General features: G+C 34.6%; 1 protein-coding gene across 7 annotated transcripts in view; it reads right to left on the reverse strand.

Annotated features, from left to right (window-relative positions):
- The window catches only part of LOC138310251 (cys-loop ligand-gated ion channel-like), a 138,320-nt gene that overhangs the window by 100,334 nt on the left and 14,276 nt on the right, over positions 1-23,710 (reverse strand). The window contains exon 1 of one of the 7 annotated variants that reach the window (XM_069251377.1): positions 19,912-20,081. The exons of 5 other annotated variants lie outside the window; for them this stretch is intronic. In XM_069251377.1, the coding sequence (XP_069107478.1) occupies positions 19,912-20,064 (153 nt within the window). In that variant the 5' untranslated portion in view covers positions 20,065-20,081. Of the gene's footprint in view, positions 1-2,677; positions 3,991-19,911; positions 20,082-23,710 lie in introns of those variants that run through there. One more of the 7 variants, XM_069251376.1, reaches the window with a different exon arrangement.

Here is a 23,710-nt window from a genome sequence, read left to right on the forward strand (position 1 = left end):
TTGTTATAAGAAATATAACATAATAAAGATTTTGTAATTATCTGTTCCCAAACTTCACTGGTAGAACATAAGTGTTTTAAACATTCTCCTAATGTTCTGTACCCTAAACTATGAATAAACATGTCTTGGTAGTGTAGAATTATCAAATGTTCAGACTCCAAACTTTAGTCCATTCATCCAGCTTGATGTTTAACTTCTGGGGTCACTACTTAATTTACATACTAGCTTTAATGTCACCAATAGCTCATTTGCCTTGGCCAGGACCTATATGTGCGTATGGCGAACTGCCCGTGCAGTAAATTATTATTTACTTTCTATATAGCATGTGCCCGTGGTTTAACACTATAAGTCCTAGTATGACCAGAGCATAATGTTTCAGTTATCATACACATAATGCTTCAGAGGCATAATTCTGGTGTGGAAATGTTGTCAGAACAACTCTTGTCACCTTTGTGAAATAGTACAACACTCTTTCCCAACAGAATTCCTAACATTAGTATATAAAGATCTTGTAAGCAGATAAAATATTTACATTTCCTCTACCACAGAGGCAACTAAGGTCAATGTACTTACTAATTAGTCTGTGTACATAATGTTTCAATGTGACATTAACCGATTAATTATGAAACGTACTTAGAGAAGAGAAAAATACTTAGCATAGAAAAAGTATTTAGTGTATAAACAAGGAATCACTCTCTTTGATAAATTATATAGAAAAGCAAAGTGGACCAACTCCTGGCAAATATTACGATGGTGTCATACTCGGAATAAAAACACAAAGGGTTACCAAGACGACGGTATGTTTTGCAGAGATAAAACAAATATATGCTTTTTAATTTTGAAGTTGTTTTGTTTTCGGCTTTTAATCGGTGAACCAAATTATACCAGTAGAGTAGAAAGATGAGTTGTAGCATTATCTATGATTGAAGTTTTAATTAATTGAAGAATTGAAATTCATAGTTTATATAACTCTGCGTATAGGTATATCAAAATAAGTTGTGTCAGAGTTGATTAATAAAAATGTGTAACATTTTCTATTTAATACATTAAATGAGATGTTGACATATTCATGTTTGGGTTATATGTTTTCTTCATTGTATTTCAGATTCATTGAAAATAACAACCGGCATATCATACTAAGACTCTTGACATGTGTGTATCCTACATTTGTGTACTTGGCGTCCCTTCCTGAAAGAAATTATTTTGTGATACAAGTACGTTCCCGCCATTTCAACGCTCATTTCACGTGCAAACATATGGAAAGCTACATTAATTCTATAAATAGCATCAGGTTATTACCCAAGTGTTTCATCTGCCATCGTTATCGGGCACAAAACAAAAACGTTGAAGCAGCAGAAAAATGTCTGCCTGAGAAAATGCGGGTATTCCAAGGGGACGTGTGGTACGGACATTCTGACATTGGAGCGATTTGTAAAGCTTGGCAAATAAATGGAAATGTTTTTACGACAGGTCAAAGTTTTTTCCTACCAGTGTTCTTATGATCAGATAGTGTTTTATTTCTAAAATAATTCATTCTAACAAATATTGGGAAAACATATTGAAAAACTGTTTATGATTATGATATCATATTTTAAGCATATATATTTAACGATGGAATGTTACTTTTCAAAGTAAGGACATGCTATTGTTAACTTACAACTGACATGTAATTCTGCTATTTAAAGATATAATGAAAATGAAATTATGCTGTGGTAATAACACACATTGTTGATATTGTAAACAACAGCTGATGTTTTCGAATGTACAGGAGTACAATTGTACAGTAGATACAAGTTAATATCTTCTGGGAATGACTCCCACATATTGAACTATACATGTTGTGGGAAAATATGTATTCAATAATATTTAGACCTGGGAGTATCGTTGACCGTTTCATAAATCCTGTATATTACACGCAAATGCATCAGGCACCACTAAAATACTGTCAAAAACGTTTTTTATGAAAGAAAAGAAAACATGGTATCAGAACGTTTTGTAAAACCTAATAAAGACACAAGGAAAACAATGTATCACTGTTTCCGTACATATTCATGTACAGGAAAGTGCCCTATTATTTCTTATTTCTTAGACTCTCAGTGTTATCAATGTTATTACTGTACTAAACCTTACATATCTTTGATATATTTCAAAAAATGTAACAGAAGGGAATAAAACAATGTAAAAGTAGGTTGTTCTACACAGAAAACAGAATTATAAAGCTTTGAAAAACTTAACCAGAAATGATCCAAAATGATCCACACAACAAATACATTGGATCGAAATATATACATGATTTCGATGAAGGGAGTATCGAAATATGTAAATGAGTTCGATGAAGGGAATATCGAAATATGTGAAGGATTTCGATGAAGGGAATATCGAAATATGTAAATAAGTTCGATGAATGTGGTGATGATGATGATGATAATGATGATAATGATGATGATGATGATGATGGTGATGATGATGATGGTGATGGTGATGATGATGATGATGATGATGATGATGATGATGATGATGATGATGATGATGATGATGATGATGATGATGATGATGATGATGATGATGATGATGATGATGATTGTGATGATGATGATAATGATGATGATTGTGACAATGATGTGGATGATGATGTCATACACTTGCCTTAAAACATAGACACACAAGGAAAACTTACGGCACATCCTGGTCGAAAAAACTTCTTGTTATTTTCCAAGGAGTCCAAACCTCTCACGTGTAGATCCTTTGAGTACATGCCGAAGTCATTGTGTCTGTCGGAGACATTGTCGGAGGAAATCTTATTGAAACTTCTAACTATTTGAGGAACAAACATCATCACCATCTATAACATCTAAACTAAAAATATCGAGTTTTAGCGGCGGCTAAATATCACTAATTAACTCCGGTTGGGTAAATAACACATTTGTATAGTTTACTCCATGCCGTGGTCTTACAGACCACGCCTGTTGGTAAAAGTGATTATCTCCTGTACTGTTAATGAGCCTTACATCCATTTGTTAAAAGAGGACCAGATTTGACAGCCAACACGTTACTATCATAATAGCACTATAACATCCATAGGAATCAAACACCTTGTTAACAAGGATTACAAATGTCAAAATGGACGCGATGCACGCAGGGTGCTGTCAGCATGCACAATATGCAGTCTAAAACATTTTTAGCTCCTCATGTTTTCTATGTGATAGGTCCCGTCCGATTTAGCATACATAGTGCCGAAAATCTTTTGGCTTTTTGGCAAGCGTCCACTTCATATCAAGATAATCGATCGCCTCTATAAGCGACTACACAATCTATACACGGGTAAGCGAATAAATTTGACTTTTTAACCCTTCTCCAACTAAACTTCAGTAATCCTTGTAAGTTCAAATTTTCGCATGAAGTCGGAATTATAAATCCCTAAAGAGAGGGTTTTGCAGTCTGAAAACGCTGGTAGAATTGCAAATAAACCAATCCTGTGCAAATCACAACACATGCGATCTTGTTCAGATACACAAAACACACAATACAGGAATATTCGGTATCAAATTTGAATCACATTTGCTTCACTTTGTTAATGCGGTAATATTTTAAAAGAATCTGGCTATATATCTTCCAATTTCCTCAATTACATGCCTTCGCATGAACATCTAGTTTATAAATGATAAGATCCCTTCAACATGTCAATTCATAATTGTCTCCGACCCACGTAACAGGTGAATAGCATGATTGATACCATCAACCCCTGCTGGCGAGTCTCCCAGACACCAGTGAGTATGGGAGGGATAATCACACCGGAGTAATGGTACACTTACACAGTAAAGGAAACGTGCCTGATGGTACACTGACAACCAAAACATGGAACAAAAACTCAGAAAATAAAGTACCTAAACTACAACAATCTCCTCACGTGTACAAGTATAGTAGGTTTTTTTTATAGCTGTAGTACTTTGTCAGGTATAGGAGATTTCTTCCACATGTGTCCATTGGTAGCTCCTACGGGTTATATAATGCAGGGGCATGTGCACACGAAACAGCGTCGCATGCCGACTACAAGGTATTAGCCCATGTGTAGAGTTCCATGTCATGTTGACGAGACTGAAGGCCTCTTCACAGGAGAATGTTGAGATACACCCAGCATTGTGTGGTATTAATGAAAAACATACACTTAGACATATTTTGAATTTTGTTTATATAACATATCAGGTATAAGGCCATGGCATTCCCTCATTTGAACGCGAGTCGATGTGATCGCGCGGTCAAGGTCATCTCTCTTTGACGATGACATCACAAGTGAATCGATAAAGCGGGAGAGAACTGCCTCCCCCGCACCGCGCCCTGCAGCTCAAGGCTAGCGCAGATAATAGAACAATCTAAAAGCCTGGAGCTATTTAAGCCGATTTGATATTCCCAGTCGGGGTAACTCACGAATGCGGTTACAGGCAATTAGATTGCAATTGGCGGTAATGTCTGGTGAATAATTCCGAATAAAATATACGCCACGTATTATGCTAATCCAAGTGGCATCATTTTCTATGGCCATACTGAAAATGAAATATGGAGTAACACACAAAATAACCATAGTATAATGACATTTCTGTTATCATAGTTTAGTTAATTTCTCCATCATTTCTTTTTGAAAACAACATGCTTCAATTGATCAGATAGATATCGAGATGCATTTACATGTATACATAGCTGAACGACATTTTATTGGAAACATGTATTAGACATATGCAATGATATCTGGGCGACATTTTCTTTGAAATTTTGACTATTTATTCGTCTTTGAATAAAAGTATATACATTTATGTATTAAGTCGATACCTAATCGTACCGAAAATGTCTATTAATATCTGATTATCATTTCAATAGAAACAAGTATATTAGTATCTGATTATCATTTCAATAGAAACAAGTATATTAATGTCTGATTATCATTTCAATAGAAACAAGTATATTAATGTCTGATTATCATTTCAATAGAAACAAGTATATTAATATCTGATTATCATTTCAATAGAAACAAGTATATTAGTATCTGCTTATCATTGCATTGAAATTATGTACAAATGTATTAACCTGCATTAATATCTGAGCGACATCGTATTGGAAGTGTGCATTTGAAATGTGTGTTTATATCTGGGCGATATTTCATTGGAAAGAATATTCTATATATACATTAAGATACATCATATCATCACTATGATAATAACATCTATATGATCCAAGCGTCATATTAGGCCAGTAATTAAATATATATATATGTATAATTATGCAGTGATACAATGGTAATTTCTTTAAAGGGTCCTTCAGCATACAAAACACGGAAACCGTGCTGAAACTTCTTAATTCAAAGACAATATTAGTCAACCGAAAAATTGAAATAGTCTCCTTATCGATAGATACTTACCAGTAATACAGTAAAACTTCATTTTCTCAATATAGGCGCATTCTAATATATCAGGGTTACATCCCTTTATGAAACGAAGGGAAGTAACTATGACAGATCAGAATGAATAGGCGAGGCCATAGTAAATATTCAGGTTCAGGTTGTGGAGGTTATAATTTGTCCGTTAATTGAAACACAAACATAACATCATTCATCTTCAGAAAACTTTTCCTTTTTAGAAACTTGATAAACGTTTTCGCCTTGTACTCCTGAAATTTTGTTGCTTGTAATAAAGTGAGAAAAAATTCTACTCAGTCGTCAACTAGTAATTACAAAGTATTTACATAAATTTCAAATTTTTTATAGATATAAAGATATTTACCACATCTAATACCACAGCTTTATTGGCAAATTCGAATCTGAGTAAAAATATTTATTTTTAAACATAGCTCATATGCAAAATACACATTTAAATGTCACCATGGCCGATATGCCCGCCTATTTTATAATGTGATTACATTGCGGAAACAACCCTGATAATATACAATGTCCACGTGTATTTAAAATAATCACATCATTATTTTTATCACATTACGTATTACTTGCATCTCCTATTCGAAATAAAATACATACATCTGGAAACAATCCAAAAAGAAACCTTAGGTGAAATACCACCTATTTTAGGATTAACTTGTTTTTCGGAAACAAAATGGCAATTCATTCCATGGCTTAATGTGTCATTTCCCCATTGTCAGTAAGTAATAGTATGGCTGAAATGTCCTTCTGAACAATGATATAGTTGTATTGAGGAACAACACCTGATAATACATACAGCCCACTACTGTTTTAAATCACTACACCATTATATTTTAACACATTATGTAACAATACAGACATATGAAAACTGTGTAAAATGATACCATCGACAAAACCCCACTTATTTTATAAATAATTTAGTTGCATTGGGGAACAAGTAGCTTTTCATTCTTTAAAAAATATATAAATGTTATTTCCCCTTACTGATTGTCAAATAAAAGCTATTATGCATCATAATTTCAAAAGGAAATGAATGGAAACTCTGTTTGCCCCATGGTGTATTACATGTATATGGTAGAACTTTCTGAATCCTTCCACTTTGCGAATCATTCAATGAACAGTCTACTTTAGCGCCTGAGTGTCTGCTCGTTCGGAGATCGAGGCGATCGATTATTCAGTTTGGTACATATTCTACAGCGTTTGTCAAATGATATTATCGTATACTCTCTGAAGAGAATTTAAATGTCGAACAGGAAAAAAACTGTGGATCGTTTTCGATTTCTCTTCCAGGAATTTGTTCTTACGCTGTTTTGAAGATTATGTTTAATCAAATTGCTAGTCTTTTGAACCTTGGAGGGATACATCAAACACCTTAATACAGGCAATGAATCAAAATCATTCCAAAGAGGGAGAGAGAGATGCTAGCAATATCATGAATTAATCATGGTTGGGACTAAATATCGGTTGATTCATTGGAAATTTAGTAAAGAACGATTCATAAGAATTGTTATCTTTCGGATTTCTTTCAACAACTATACTGCTTGCAAATGGCCCTTTCCATTATACAATTTTTTTTATTCGATATCACAAGGCATCAGCCAGTAATATGTTGAGACAGATTAAACCGAGTCAGAGGTTAAACAAATTTTATGTTACTAAAATGTTCTATAACTAATATACTTGTTTTATGAATAAATCAACATTGCCACTAGAAATTCAAAAGAAATATTGCAATATACCCATTTTAAAAGACATAGTCTTAGTTTTGAAAAAAAAGTATCGTCTTCACCCACTTTGGAAAAAAGTGCGTTAGATACGGTGAAAATTATATAAAAATATAGTGTGTTGAGTTTACACACTTTGAAAGAATTGTTCCAAGTGCTCCAGAATAAACATATTCCAAAACCTTTTTAAAAAAAATCTTTACTCCACATGAAGTGCGAGTTGATTATATATGGTAATATGTGTGGTTCATTTAAAGACCAAGTTGTGCTATTTCAAATTCCATCTCCAAGGAATTAACAAAAATTTTAAACTGATAGAAATTCAACTTTGTTTTAGCATGATTTTTTTAGATTAAACATCCTATTAACAGCCAGGGTCATGTAATGACGGCCTCCCATGTATGCGGTGTGTAGCGTGTGTGTAGTGTGAGTTTAGTGTTTTGAGAGACTGTGGTATATTCATGTTGTGTCTTCTTTTAAAAATGGAGTCTTATGTATGGTGTTATGCACTGAAGCATAGGAACACCAAACAAGTGCATGTACTCCGGTCAAATGTCGACCAACTCCTTCGTCAGGTTTTCAAATTGATGACATTTTCAATTTAAAAGGAAAATCGCGTCATGCCTGCGTAAGGTAACCATGCAAGTATTACAAGTTGTACACAAATCTATGAGACTATATCAAATCATTATATGAGGTTAGCGACCAAGTAAATATATTCTATTTTGTAACAGCAGATTCCGATGCTGAATGGAACTATTGATTCGCAAGGCATGGGGATAACCCCCACTTTCTTTCTCAATTGGAAACTTTTGTGAAACACCAATCAGGAAATAGAATGCATTGTGTATTTTTGATTCTTGCTTGTCCAATAGGCTGTTAATGTACAAGCCCCTTTTCATTACAAGAGACCTCTGTTGGGAGGATAAACAGAACTTTTAATTACGATTTTGACGTCTGAAATATTTACATACAATCATTCTTATTATAATTTTGTTCATTCGAAACAACCATCATAATTTAAAATAACTTTAAAAGGTTTTTTTTTTTAAGTTTTCGAATACGATACCGTAGTACATTTCCTGAAATTTATCAAATAAAAAAAAAAAAATTTTCAATAAGCCATGGTTATACAAAAATATCTTTGTGTTTTATATGCCTGAATAAACTTCTTATTATCCAACTATGCATCGATCATAATTTGTTCTGTGTTATCCACTATAGCGTGAAAGGAACATGTACATCCGATTATGGAAATCTGAGATCTTTGTACAGGAAATAATGACGACTTGCAAGGAGCATAGAACCAGATTATTTACATAAACAATCAATGCCTCTTTGAGGACACTCGCCATACAAAATTAGGCTATTATCTACCGAACTACTGCAAAGTGAGTAGAATAATAAAGACGGTCAAATCATTTCTACCTATTTGTATCCAATGATATATCTGTTTTATAAAAACATCTGAATCAATTAGAAGCCGATTTCATTTACATGAAATACGATGGTGATAACTAGTACTTAGCATCTATTCAATCAGTAGAATAAGTTGGTTTAATAAGGCACGAAGTGCGAAGGACTTCTAAGGTAACACGTACACGAAAATATAAGAAAAAAAACCCAATCTTTTCAAATTCAATCCAACACACTGACAGCTTCAGTTTGCGGCCGCCATTGTTTTACCCACTGTAAAAAATCCCATCAGTGTGATGCGATGCTTTGAAGTCATCTCATTATATAATCAAGCGGTCAAACGCTTTAATAATTCGACGAAAAACGAATCTTCATATAGCAGAAGTTTATGATCAGTGCTATTTGCTCTTTGTTTGCAAGCGTTCAAGTGATAGATCACTTTCAATGTAATCATCTAACCAAAAACGTAATATCTGTTACGGAAATTAAATGTGGATTTCCTTCTCAAATGGGGGTTTGGGGACAAGGACAGAGTGTATATATATGAATAAAAAATAAACAGAAAATTCGATCGGGTCCGTTATTTCCATAAATTGAACTTTTTAACATTGTATAATTAATGGTTTACTGAAACATCTGGCTGCGCCCTTTAAGGCCTTGCCTTCGGTCATATTAGATAAAATACACAGGAATGATACTATCCAGAAATGGAAAGCTTTACTCTACAATACAAGACATTGAGCTTACCCCACAACTTTTAAGATAAGCTTTCATTATGGGTTTCATTATAAACGACAACGTTAAATCTAAATGCATAATGAACTGATTTTGATTCACCAAAAAGCCTTCTTTAATATTCCGTTTTTGCATATTACAGGGTTACCTCCTCTGTGGTTATGTCATTATGACGTCATTATTTTGTGGACGGAATTCACGTCTAAAATGATGACGTTACACTTGTACACACATGACGTCACACTCAATGCCTACCGGTAAAGACAGGTAACTCTGTAATTAGAAAATACAGAATAGGTTTTTACGTAGTCTGCTAATGCACTAGATGATTAATTTTTGGTCTGATGAGCTTTTGTTTAGTATAGGTCAATACATTTGTTTTCGCGTGGTTGTGGCGATGGGTTGTTGTTGAGATGGATTTTTTAATAGTCTATTTGAATTAAGTGAACTATTATATGTCTTTGCTTTTGATTGTCGTTATTATTTTATATGAAACAAAAATAGACTGTGAGAGTGAGGAAGACATTCTATTGTTAAATATCAAATGTCCACATGCCGTGATTACGTCACTACATGCTGTGGTGACGTCACCACATGTCAGGTAGAACGACATGTTCCTGTCTCGGTAAACGATGAAGAAGTCGAGGCTATTGGAGATGTTACCTCCGAGCGTTGTGCAGGTATTTGGCAGTGATTATAGCTAATGCACACAAAAACTTATTGGTAACACATGTAAAGTGATATACACATCATACTTCGGATTACCCACTACATAAACCGCAGCTCATCTGTGGAGTGACGTACATAAATCATAGCACCAGTCAACCTCGTCAGGATAATGGGGGAGGGGGAGGCTTATAATATTAATAACAGGGGGACGCTGGGGGAGGGGGGTTATAATAGTAGTAAGATGGGGGTCGCTGGAGGGGGGGATTATAATAATAACATGGGGACGCTGGGGAAGGGGGCTTATAATAGTAGTAAGATGGGGGTCGCTGGAGGAGGGGGATTATAATATATAACATGGGGGACGCTGGGAAGGGGGCTTATAATAGTAGTAAGATGGGGGTCGCTGGAGGAGGGGGATTATATTAATAACATGGGGACGCTGGGAGAGGGGGCTTATAATAGTAGTAAGATGGGGGACGCTGGAGGAGGGGCTTATAATAGTAGTAAGATGGGGGACGCTTGGGGAGAGGGCTTATATAGTAGTAGTAAGATGGGGGACGCTGGGGAGGGGGCTTATAATAGTAGTAACATGGGGGACGCTGGGGGCAGGGGACGCTTATAATAGTAGTAAGATGGGGGACGCTGGGGGAGGGGGCTTATAATATAGTAACATGGGGGACGCTGGGGAAGGGGGCTTATAACAATAGTAACATGGGGGACGCTAGGGGAGGGGGCTTATAATAGTAGTAACATGGGGGACGTTGGGGAGGGGCTTATAATAGAAGAATCATTGAGGGCGCTGGAAAAGTGGGCTTATGAAAGCAGATTCATAGTGGGACGCTGAGGGAGGGGGCTTATAATAGTAGTAACATGGGGGACGCTGGGGGAGGGGCTTTATAATATAGTTAAGATTGGGGACGCTGTGGGGAGGGGGCTTATAAATAGTAGTAACATGATGGGGACGCTGGGGAGAGGGCTTATAATAGTAGTAAGATGGGGACGCTGGGGAGAGGGGCTTATAATAGTAGTAACATGGGGACGCTGGGGAATGGGCTTATAATAGTAGTAAACCATGGGGAACGCTGTGGGAGGGGGCTTATAATAATAATTACATGGGGACGTTGGGGGAGGGGGCTTATAATATTAGTAATCATGGGGACGGGGGGCATATGGGCTTATAATAATAATAACATGGGGGACGCTGGGGGAGGGGCTTATAATAATAGTAACATGAGGGATGTTGGGGGAGGGGCTTATAATAGTTGTAAGATGGGGGACGCGTTGGGGAAGGGGGCTTATAATAGAAGAATCATGGGGGACGCTGGAAAAGTGGGCTTATGATAGCAGATTCATGGGGGGACGTTGGGGAGGGGGCTTATAAACAGTAGTAAGATGGGGGACGTTGGGGGAGGGGGCTTACAATAATATTAACATGGGGGACGCTGGGGCAGGGGGCTTAATATAGAAAAATCATTGGGGGACGCTAGAAAAGAGGGCTTATGATAGCAGAATCATGGGGGACGCTGTGGGGGAAAGGGGGCTTCATAATAGTAGTAACATGGGGACGCTAGGAGAGGGGGCTTATGATAGTAGAATCATAGGGGACGCTGGGGGAATGGGCTTATAATAGAAGAATCATGGGGGACGTTGGGGGAATGGGCTTATAATAGTAGAACCATGGGGGACGAAGGTGGGATGGGTTCACAATAGTAGAATCATGGGGACGCTGGGAGAGGGGCTTATAATAGTAGAATCATAGGGGACGCTGGAGGGAAATGGGCTTATAATAGTAGTATCATAGGGGACGCTGGGGAGGGGGCTTATAATAGTAGAATCATGGGGGACGCTGTGGGAAAGGGCTCATAATAGTAGAATCATGGGGACGCTGGGGGAGGGGGCTTTTTATTTTATAATCATGGGGAGGGGGTTTATAAGAGTTTAAACAATGGGACGCAGGGGGAAAGGGGATTATGATAATAGAATCATTGGGGACGCTGGGAGAGGGGGCTTATAATATTATAATCATAGGGTAGGGCGTAATAAAATATTGTCTGCATCCAATTGCGTTCATACCACCTTTTACGCAATCAAAACACTATTCAATCTCTATTTTAGTTCTATATTTTTATACATCAAAATAAAACTGTTTTATTATATATAAAAAAATAATTAATCAATCTAAAGGAACCAAAGCCAATTATCGAAACATTATTCTGGGAACCCTTATGAGTATACAAACCAAACTAACACGCAGATAGATATTTAATTACCTTCAAAGTTATGGAATGAGAGTCTAGCGCAGACCCTGGATTGACAACTGACTGTTTCCTGTTACCTAGAGGCTTACAATGATATCAGTTAAAATAAGGATGTTCAGACTTTCCAATGATACCAGTTAAAATAAGGATGTTCAGACTTTCTAATGATACCAGTTAAAATAAGGATGTTCAGACTTTCTAATGATACCAGTTAAAATAAGGATGTTCAGACTTTCTAATGATACCAGTTAAAATAAGGATGTTCAGACTTTCTAATGATACCAGTTAAAATAAGGATGTTCAGACTTTCTAATGATCATCAGTTAAAATAAGGATGTTCAGACTTTCTAATGATACCAGTTAAAATAAGGATGTTCAGACTTTCTAATGATATCAGTTAAAATAAGGATGTTCAGACTTTCTAATGATACCAGTTAAAATAAGGATGTTCAGACTTTCTAATGATATCAGTTAAAATAAGGATGTTCAGACTTTCTAATGATATCAGTTTAAAATAAGGATGTTCAGACTTTCTAATGATATCAGTTAAAATAAGGAGGACTTTCTTAATGATCAGTTAAAATAAGGATGTTCAGACTTTCTAATGATATCAGTTAAAAATAAGGATGTTCAGACTTTCTAATGATACCAGTTAAAATAAGGATGTTCAGACTTTCCAATGATACCAGTTAAAATAAGGATGTTCAGACTTTTCAGATTTCTAAATGATATCAGTTACAAAATAAGGATGTTCAGACTTTCTAATGATACCAGTTAAAATAGGATGTTCAGACTTTCTAATGATACCAGTTAAAATAAGGATGTTCAGACTTTCCAATGATATCAGTTAAAATAAGGATGTTCATAGACTTCCCAATGATACCAGTTAAAATAAGGATGTTCAGACTTTCCAATGATACCAGTTAAAATAAGGATGTTCAGACTTTCTAATGATACCAGTTAAAATAAGGATGTTCAGACTTTCTAATGATATCAGTTAAAATAAGGATGTTCAGACTTTCTAATGATATCAGTTAAAATAAGGATGTTCAGACTTTCCAATGATATCAGTTAAAATAAGGATGTTCAGACTTTCCAATGATATCAGTTAAAATAAGGATGTTCAGACTTTCAATGATACCAGTTAAAATAAGGATGTTCAGACTTTTCTAATGATATCAGTTAAAATAAGGTTGTTCATACTTCCAATGATATCAGTTAAAATAAGGTTGTTCAGATCCTGATTCCAGTTAAAATATGTTCACTTTCTATGATAAAATAAGGATGTTCAGACTTTCTAATGATACCAGTTAAAATAAGGATGTTCAGACTTTCTAATGATATCAGTTAAAATATAAGGATGTTCATACTTTTCCAATGATACCAGTTAAAATAAGGATGTTCAGACTTTCCAATGATACCAGTTAAAATAAGGATGTTCAGACTTTCCAATGATATCAGTTAAAATAAGGATGTTCATCCTTTCAATGATATCAGTTAAAATAAGGATGTTCAGACTTTCCAATGATACCAGTTAAAATAAGGATGTTCAGACTTTCTAATGATACCAGTTAAAATAAGGATGTTCAGACTTTCTAATGATACCAGTTAAAATATAGGATGTTCAGACTTTCAATGATACCAGTTAAAATAAGGATGTTCAGACTTTCCAATGATATCAGTTAAAAATAAGGATGTTCAGACTTTCTAATGATATCAGTTAAAATAAAGGATGTTCAGACTTTCTAATGATATACCAGTTAAAATAAGGATGTTCAGACTTTCCAATGATATCAGTTAAAATAAGGATGTTCAGACTTTCTAATGATACCAGTTTAAAATAAGGATGTTCAGACTTTCCAATGATACAGTTAAAATAAGGATGTTCAGACTTTCTAATGATATCAGTTAAAATAAGGATGTTCAGACTTTCTTAATGATATCAGTTAAAATAAGGATGTTCAGACTTTCCAATGATATCAGTTAAAATAAGGATGTTCAGACTTTCTAATGATACCAGTTAAAATAAGGATGTTCAGACTTTCTTAATGATACCAGTTAAAATAAGGATGTTCAGACTTTCTTAATGATATCAGTTAAAATAAGGATGTTCAGACTTTCTAATGATACCAGTTAAAATAAGGATGTTCAGACTTTCCAATGATATCAGTTAAAATAAGGATGTTCAGACTTTCTAATGATACCAGTTAAAATAAGGATGTTCAGACTTTCTAATGATATCAGTTAAAATAAGGATGTTCAGACTTTCTAATGATATCAGTTAAAATAAGGATGTTCAGACTTTCTAATGATATCAGTTAAAATAAGGATGTTCAGACTTTCTAATGATATCAGTTAAAATAAGGATGTTCAGACTTTCTAATGATATCAGTTAAAATAAGGATGTTCAGACTTTCTAATGATACCAGTTAAAATAAGGATGTTCAGACTTTCTAATGATATCAGTTAAAATAAGGATGTTCAGACTTTCTAATGATACCAGTTAAAATAAGGATGTTCAGACTTTCTAATGATATCAGTTAAAATAAGGATGTTCAGACTTTCCAATGATACCAGTTAAAATAAGGATGTTCATACTTTCCAATGATATCAGTTAAAATAAGGATGTTCAGACTTTCTAATGATACCAGTTAAAATAAGGATGTTCAGACTTTCTAATGATATCAGTTAAAATAAGGATGTTCAGACTTTCTAATGATACCAGTTAAAATAAGGATGTTCATACTTTCCAATGATACCAGTTAAAATAAGGATGTTCATACTTTCCAATGATATCAGTTAAAATAAGGATGTTCAGACTTTCCAATGATATCAGTTAAAATAAGGTTGTTCATCCTTTCCAATGATATCAGTTAAAATAAGGATGTTCAGACTTTCTAATGATATCAGTTAAAATAAGGATGTTCAGACTTTCCAATGATACCAGTTAAAATAAGGATGTTCAGACTTTCCAATGATATCAGTTAAAATAAGGTTGTTCATACTTTCCAATGATATCAGTTAAAATAAGGATGTTCAGACTTTCCAATGATATCAGTTAAAATAAGGATGTTCAGACTTTCTAATGATATCAGTTAAAATAAGGATGTTCAGACTTTCTAATGATACCAGTTAAAATAAGGATGTTCAGACTTTCTAATGATACCAGTTAAAATAAGGATGTTCAGACTTTCTAATGATACCAGTTAAAATAAGGATGTTCAGACTTTCCAATGATACCAGTTAAAATAAGGATGTTCAGACTTTCTAATGATATCAGTTAAAATAAGGATGTTCAGACTTTCCAATGATATCAGTTAAAATAAGGTTGTTCAGACTTTCCAATGATATCAGTTAAAATAAGGATGTTCAGACTTTCTAATGATATCAGTTAAAATAAGGATGTTCAGACTTTCCAATGATACCAGTTAAAATAAGGATGTTCAGACTTTCTAATGATACCAGTTAAAATAAGGATGTTCATACTTTCCAATGATATCAGTTAAAATAAGGATTGTTCAGACTTTCCAATGATATCAGTTAAAATAAGGATGTTCAGACTTTCTAATGATACCAGTTAAAATAAGGATGTTCAGACTTTCCAATGATACCAGTTAAAATAAGGATGTTCATACTTTCCAATGATACCAGTTAAAATAAGGTTGTTCAGACTTTCCAATGATACCAGTTAAAATAAGGTTGTTCATACTTTCCAATGATACCAGTTAAAATAAGGTTGTTCATACTTTCCAATGATACCAGTTAAAATAAGGATGTTCAGACTTTCCAATGATACCAGTTAAAATAAGGATGTTCAGACTTTCCAATGATACCAGTTAAAATAAGGATGTTCAGACTTTCCAATGATTCAGTTAAAATAAGGATGTTCAACTTCAATGATACAGTTAAAATAAGGATGTTCAGACTTTCTAATGATATCAGTTAAAATAAGGATGTTCAGACTTTCAATGATATCAGTTAAAATAAGGATGTTCAGACTTTCTAATGATATCAGTTAAATAAGGATGTTCAGACTTTCTAATGATACCAGTTAAAATAAGGATGTTCAGACTTTCCAATGATACCAGTTAAAATAAGGATGTTCAGACTTTCCAATGATATCAGTTAAAATAAGGATGTTCAGACTTTCTAATGATATCAGTTAAAATAAGGATGTTCAGACTTTCTAATGATACCAGTTAAAATAAGGATGTTCAGACTTTTCAATGATATCAGTTAAAATAAGGATGTTCAGACTTTATGATTCAGTTAAAATAAGGATGTTCAGACTTTCCAATGATACCAGTTAAAATAAGGATGTTCAGACTTTCCAATGATACCAGTTAAAATAAGGATGTTCAGACTTTCTAATGATATCAGTTAAAATAAGGATGTTCAGACTTTCCAATGATATCAGTTAAAATAAGGATGTTCAGACTTTCTAATGATATCAGTTAAAATAAGGATGTTCAACTTTCAATGATATCAGTTAAAATAAGGATGTTCAGACTTTCCAATGATATCAGTTAAAATAAGGATGTTCAGACTTTCCAATGATACCTTAAAATAAGGATTTCAATTTCTATGATATCAGTTAAAATAAGGATGTTCAGACTTTCTAATGATACCAGTTAAAATAAGGATGTTCAGACTTTCCAATGATATCAGTTAAAATAAGGATGTTCAGACTTTCTAATGATACCAGTTAAAATAAGGATGTTCAGACTTTCAATGATATCAGTTAAAATAAGGATGTTCAGACTTTCCAATGATATCAGTTAAAATAAGGATGTTCAGACTTTCAATGATACCAGTTAAAATAAGGATGTTCATACTTTCAATGATATCAGTTAAAATAAGGATGTTCAGACTTTCCAATGATATCAGTTAAAATAAGGATGTTCAGACTTTCCAATGATACCAGTTAAAATAAGGATGTTCAGACTTTCCAATGATATCAGTTAAAATAAGGATGTTCAGACTTTCCAATGATACCAGTTAAAATAAGGATGTTCAGACTTTCTAATGATACCAGTTAAAATAAGGATGTTCAGACTTTCTAATGATACCAGTTAAAATAAGGATGTTCATACTTTCCAATGATACAGTTAAAATAAGGTTGTTCAGACTTTCCAATGATATCAGTTAAAATAAGGATGTTCAGACTTTCCAATGATATCAGTTAAAATAAGGATGTTCAGACTTTCCAATGATATCAGTTAAAATAAGGGTTGTTCATACTTTCCAATGATACCAGTTAAAATAAGGATGTTCAGACTTTCCAATGATACCAGTTAAAATAAGGATGTTCAGACTTTCCAATGATACCAGTTAAAATAAGGTTGTTCATACTTTCCAATGATATCAGTTAAAATAAGGATGTTCAGACTTTCCAATGATACCAGTTAAAATAAGGATGTTCAGACTTTCCAATGATATCAGTTAAAATAAGGATGTTCAGACTTTCCAATGATACCAGTTAAAATAAGGATGTTCAGACTTTCCAATGATACCAGTTAAAATAAGGATGTTCAGACTTTCCAATGATACCAGTTAAAATAAGGATGTTCAGACTTTCCAATGATACCAGTTAAAATAAGGATGTTCAGACTTTCCAATGATATCAGTTAAAATAAGGATGTTCAGACTTTCCAATGATACCAGTTAAAATAAGGTTGTTCATCCTTTCCAATGATACCAGTTAAAATAAGGATGTTCAGACTTTCCAATGATACCAGTTAAAATAAGGATGTTCAGACTTTCCAATGATATCAGTTAAAATAAGGATGTTCAGACTTTCCAATGATATCAGTTAAAATAAGGATGTTCAGACTTTCCAATGATACCAGTTAAAATAAGGATGTTCATACTTTCCAATGATACCAGTTAAAATAAGGATGTTCATACTTTCCAATGATACCAGTTAAAATAAGGTTGTTCAGACTTTCCAATGATACCAGTTAAAATAAGGATGTTCAGACTTTCCAATGATACCAGTTAAAATAAGGATGTTCAGACTTTCCAATGATACCAGTTTAAATCATAAAGAACGTTAAGACTTTCCGATGATGTTAGTTAAATAATAAATGATGTTCAGACTTTCCAATGATACCAGCTCAAAATAATAAATAGAGGATCTAACATGAGTGACTATGTGATATGGAATTTATCAAAAGAGTTCTATAATTTGATATGCCACGAGCTCTATCGTAAATCACTATTAATACCCCGAACATGTTAAACATGCAGGAGTTATGTAGTTACCATTACTAGACTTTTCACGGTCAATTATTCTATTTACCGGAGACAACGTCCCTTTTATAACGTGTGGAAGAGTGAGGAGCGAGCTTCAGAAGATAACCTCATCCCTCGACAAATCCAAAATCACAAAAGTAGCTTTGTGTTGCGTCTCCGCACACGCAAGGCCAATATAGAGAGACTTCATGTCGATAACATCAATATTCCAAAACCGGAATAATACTGCGAACAAAATTATATCAATACATTATGTATATGCAAATGTGTCTTTGAACTGCGCAGAGGCATGGGTTAAACACATTTAATATTTTATGTTTGTTTCATGTTGAATAGAGCATCTAGCAGCCTGCAGACTGTATGTAATTCTCCATAAACAAATAAAGAATCACAAAAAATAATATTTTAAACATTTATCTTCGTAATTTAATATTTGAACCTATGGAGTAATAGCAAATGAAGTTATCGTCTAATTTATTATTTAGGCAAATATGAAGGTATTAAAACCTACAAATAGTATTATTTATTTTACATCCGATGTTTTCAGACTTTGTATGCCACAAGTAACAAGTTTTTTCTTCATAAATGGTATTTTGAATGCAACTGTCTACACGTGATTCGTCTTCTGCATATATCTGTGTATCTTTGGGGTATCAACATGTTGTAAGGCTGGGGTACCGCTGGCCACCACATACAAAATATTTATTTTTAAGATATAAAGTCTAACCTATCTCCGCATAACCCCTGTATAAAGACCATCTGCTGAATAAGATCACTTTTCTAGAGAGTCAAATTATTAATTCCAACACAATTTGCCTTGTGTATCATGACAACTTGTCTTTGAAACAATTTGTGTTAGTCCCTTTGGTGGCCTTTATACATTTATTTGGCTATTTTAAGTTTGGTTTTATTTACCTGTGCCTAAGTTTTTCATTGCACTGTCCATACTACATTTGTAATTAAGCTAACGTGGTGGCGAAATATTAACAACTTGACTATGCAACGTAAAAAGATGACGTCATAACGCGTACAATTGGTTTACCTAGCAATCACAAGGCACCTATCCCAGTGAAAGAAAAAAATAGCGCATACCACCGTTAACTTCATGAAGTTATTAGAGTATCCAAAGGTATAATATCGAATTAGGTTTTGTATGAAAACATGGATAAGTGAGAGAAATGATTTGATAAGAGGCACCAGTGTCGGCTTAAGTCACGTGGTATATCTACTGTAGATTTTATAATAATTAGTAATGACGTCGTTCATCTGTGGCACTCGTGCGATTACACGTCAAGGTCAAGGTTGTATCAAACAGATATCACACTTTCACGTATATATATATATGTAGAGTGAGACATACCACTCGGCATATGAAGCTATCCTGGTAAATTTAACATACCTTTAGGTCGCCGTGTGATATAAACCTTACCTGTGGGAATGGTCTAAGGTGAGCCATTGTGTCCACTCGTTGGAGGGTCCTCTTCCTCAGCGTGGATTTCCTGAACAAGGCCGCATTGCAGGTTGGGGGAGGTTCAAGTCCCATTCCATGCGGAAAGTTTGTAAGATTTTCCATTCCATACATGTTTTTAACTGTTTTCGGATGGCAGATAAATTATAGATTTGACGTTGCGTTATATTGTTCCAAAGGCATAAGTCAATACCGGAATTCCTTAAACGCCTCGCAGATTGGGCTGGTGTGATGTGTACATCTCTTAGATCACAGTGAATACACGGTATAACCATGACAAGGAACTGCTTCCACAGATTTCATCTCGTCTATGAGGAGGATAAAAACTTTTTGTTTGTTTTTACAAACGTTTGATTTAAGGCCAGGGTTGACATCAACCGATGATTATCGCATCTGTATCACTAAGACGTTTATTGTTGACTGTGTTTTGTTGTTTTGTTTTGAAACATGAAAAAAAAGTTGTCTTAATTATTTAATTCCACTTTTCCTATTATCTTTCTTCAAAAAAAAACCCCAAACACTTGTTAGAGTTGTAGGTGTTTGTTCTAAATTTAGACCATTAGGTACAAGGTTAGAGTTCATTTAGTATATTCTAGTTTCACTCTCATAACATTATCTAGGAATGTAGATAAACCCGTAAAATATCTCGCACCGCGTGTTGAGATTTAGTTCAATATTTTTTCTGATAAGACATTATTTAGCGTGAATCTAGGCTTGAACAGAAGTCTGTAATACAGTGGCCAAACGCACCATCATCGGAAATGAATGTCCAGAGGGAGCATTCCAAAAATTAAACGTGATACATTCCAGACACTATGACGCTTTTCTTTCGATTTTTAAGTGTTGCTTTTTCTATATTTCAATTTTTAAACCGATTTAAATTCCTCAGGGTATTCGCAGTTGACTTAAGTCCTCCACTGTAGGGGAAAGTAGAACCTCTGAACACTTGCACTAATCCTCTTGTGGTATTTTCACAAAGTGGTATCACACCACATTGATATATCTCAGCGTAAAAAGTAGATTAATGGAAAGATTGTTATAATGATGTAATGCTTTGTTGATAGCTAGTTTGACATTCATTGAATTGACGAAGAAAGTGTGTTTGTTAAACCACAAATGTTCGAGAACTTTGAATCTGCATTGACGGCTGTATAATCCTCTGTATAAACCGGCAGAAATTCACAATTGTTATTTTTTCCCTTAATTATTGAACCCAGTATTGTTTTTTTTCACTTAAAACTACAATCAATCGATCATATACACTGGTCTTTGACCTTCGACCATTGCAAGAGTACGGTTCATTTGTAAATATCCGTTGCAGATATCAAGAATATCCTTTTTCCTAAATAACCGAATCCTTTTGTAGTATATGCCGCATAACAGTTCCAAATTTACTTTACTTGATTGACGTTTGGAAAAGCCTAATTAATCCAACAGTTGATTAATCCTCTTTGTTTAACATTCCAGAGAGTCTAAACCCAAGTAGTTGCCTATTTGAATCAGTGATTCAACATGTGTTGGATTTTGTACCCAAAATTTTCCTCTGCGTGTAAAGAAAATCAGATATTCCGCTGAGATATTCAAACAAAGTGCTGTTCATTGGTGAGGCTTAAAGTTTCAAAAAATTGCCTCACTTAGTTGCAGAATTCCTTGAAACCAACTATTACTCGTGAAACGTGAGCATGACGCATGGTCTTTCCGTCGCTTATATCCTGACAAAATGCCATTCAAACATCGAATCATAAAACTCGCATTGTTATGCTCCTTATAGTAAATACTGTTATTACAAGACAATTATATGTATGTATCTTATGGTTACGGTTACTATGCAGCGAGAAAAATCCGCGGATAATGGCAAACGAACACGTGTTGTAAAAAACGAGGTCACGAAATATCAGAGATTGCATAAAAGTTTGCACATTATTATATGTACATGAGCACGTAATCAATAGCACATTTATGTTTTCCTTTTGTTTGGGTATCAGGTTGTAAATGAACTCCTTTCAATATTTGCGTTCGTCGTGCATGTTAGTGAATATGATCGGTACGGCGGTCCACATGATATGCTTGTATGTTAATCGTGTATGACTAACAGAGACATTTTTGTCGGATCTCGCACACGCTTGTATCAAACTGTGTTATAGTACATCAACGAAACCTTTTCTGACGACCCTATATATATAGTTGTCAGTCGGTAACCACGGGACACAATAGACGCGGAAAATCCTGGATATTACTTGCTTCCATTTTGTTCCTCACATCACGTGATCCAATGGTCCCGTGGAGAGCCACGACTGATGTATGACTGACGTTCATGTTATTCGGTTCCCTTTGTTGTGTTGTTCGTTACGTTGTTAATAGAATCGCACAACTGATACGTAACGGCGTAACTCTCATGGACCTAACAAACCGTTTCATTATCCAACAAGTATTGTCGCATAGAATGTAAAATGTATATACACCGAACACACAAGTTCTAAGGAATTCCTGGTGTTTCTCACTTATACGTAAATATTCCTATAAATGACATGTGTTCTAAGCCAATGACAAAACATGTCAAGCATTTGCCGTCTTTCAGCATCGTCATCCGTCATGTGTTTCAGAAGTCATCTATCATGACGAATTACTCAAAGAATGAAAATCCTGATTGAAACATAACTTCGGTTTGCTAACGCATCAAATCGTTACTAGGTAACGAAAACTCGATAAATACGAATCTATAACAATTATTTTGGAATGATTGCACGATTTCCATACATAAGTGGTTCTGCACGAGGGACATATAGTGTCCTTAACCGCCCAGCAAACAAATGGTACTGACCATATGATAGTCCCGAGGAGTCCCGACTCTTCCAGGCTTGGTTCCAGAACCCGGACAATTCTCTCAAATGCTATGCATATAATTGCTTATGTGCGGACATGCCATCATATTTCTGGGAACCAACATGGCAGCCAGTCATTTTGTGTCGGGTCTATAGGTCTGTCTGGATCTATTGTTTGTCTCCTGAACTCCCCATCCTCGAACATGTGAAATATTTAACACATATAACAGTAAAACTATCGTTAGGACAAAAAGGGATAACACAGCTAATGTATTTTAACGATTTGTTCAGCATTTATGCGTATGGTCAATTTATATACAGTCCTCTAGGGAATGGTGCAATTATATATCGAGTTGGCCATGTCGATAAGTCAATTGAAAAATGGCCGATATCAGTTATAAATACATGAGGAAGTCAAAAGCTTTATTTGGTTGGTTAATAGATTAACGTCCTATTAGCAGTAAAGTTCATTGACGAATTGCCCCCGTAGATGCGTTGTTTTGCGTGTGTGAAGTGTGTGCGTGTTTTGGGAGACAGTCGTACAGTATGTTCATTTTGTGGTTTTTATGTAATAGTTGAAATGTTACCCTTCTTCATAGTGTTATCTAACTGAAGCATGCCAGCAGACACAGAGCAAACACGCCTCACTCGGTCACATGCATGACAGTAAACCCGTCATGGCTAGAATCACTTTGAAGTCGCCACCAAAATATATTCTTATTTTTGGCACTTTATCCATGTTCATACATTCATATTATCATAAGGGAAATTTCGACATTAACGAAAAAGTGTATCAATTCTTTCGAGACATTCTTTCCTCTTGTGAAGGTATAACAGAAAACAAACAACTATTAACGAACATAATAGACCAGTTAACTCATTTATTGAGAAATATACACGGAAGGTTTGAAAAAAAATACAGTATAACACGCTTATAA

This window comes from Argopecten irradians, chromosome 16 (assembly GCF_041381155.1).
Source record: "Argopecten irradians isolate NY chromosome 16, Ai_NY, whole genome shotgun sequence".
Taxonomy (NCBI): domain Eukaryota; kingdom Metazoa; phylum Mollusca; class Bivalvia; order Pectinida; family Pectinidae; genus Argopecten; species Argopecten irradians.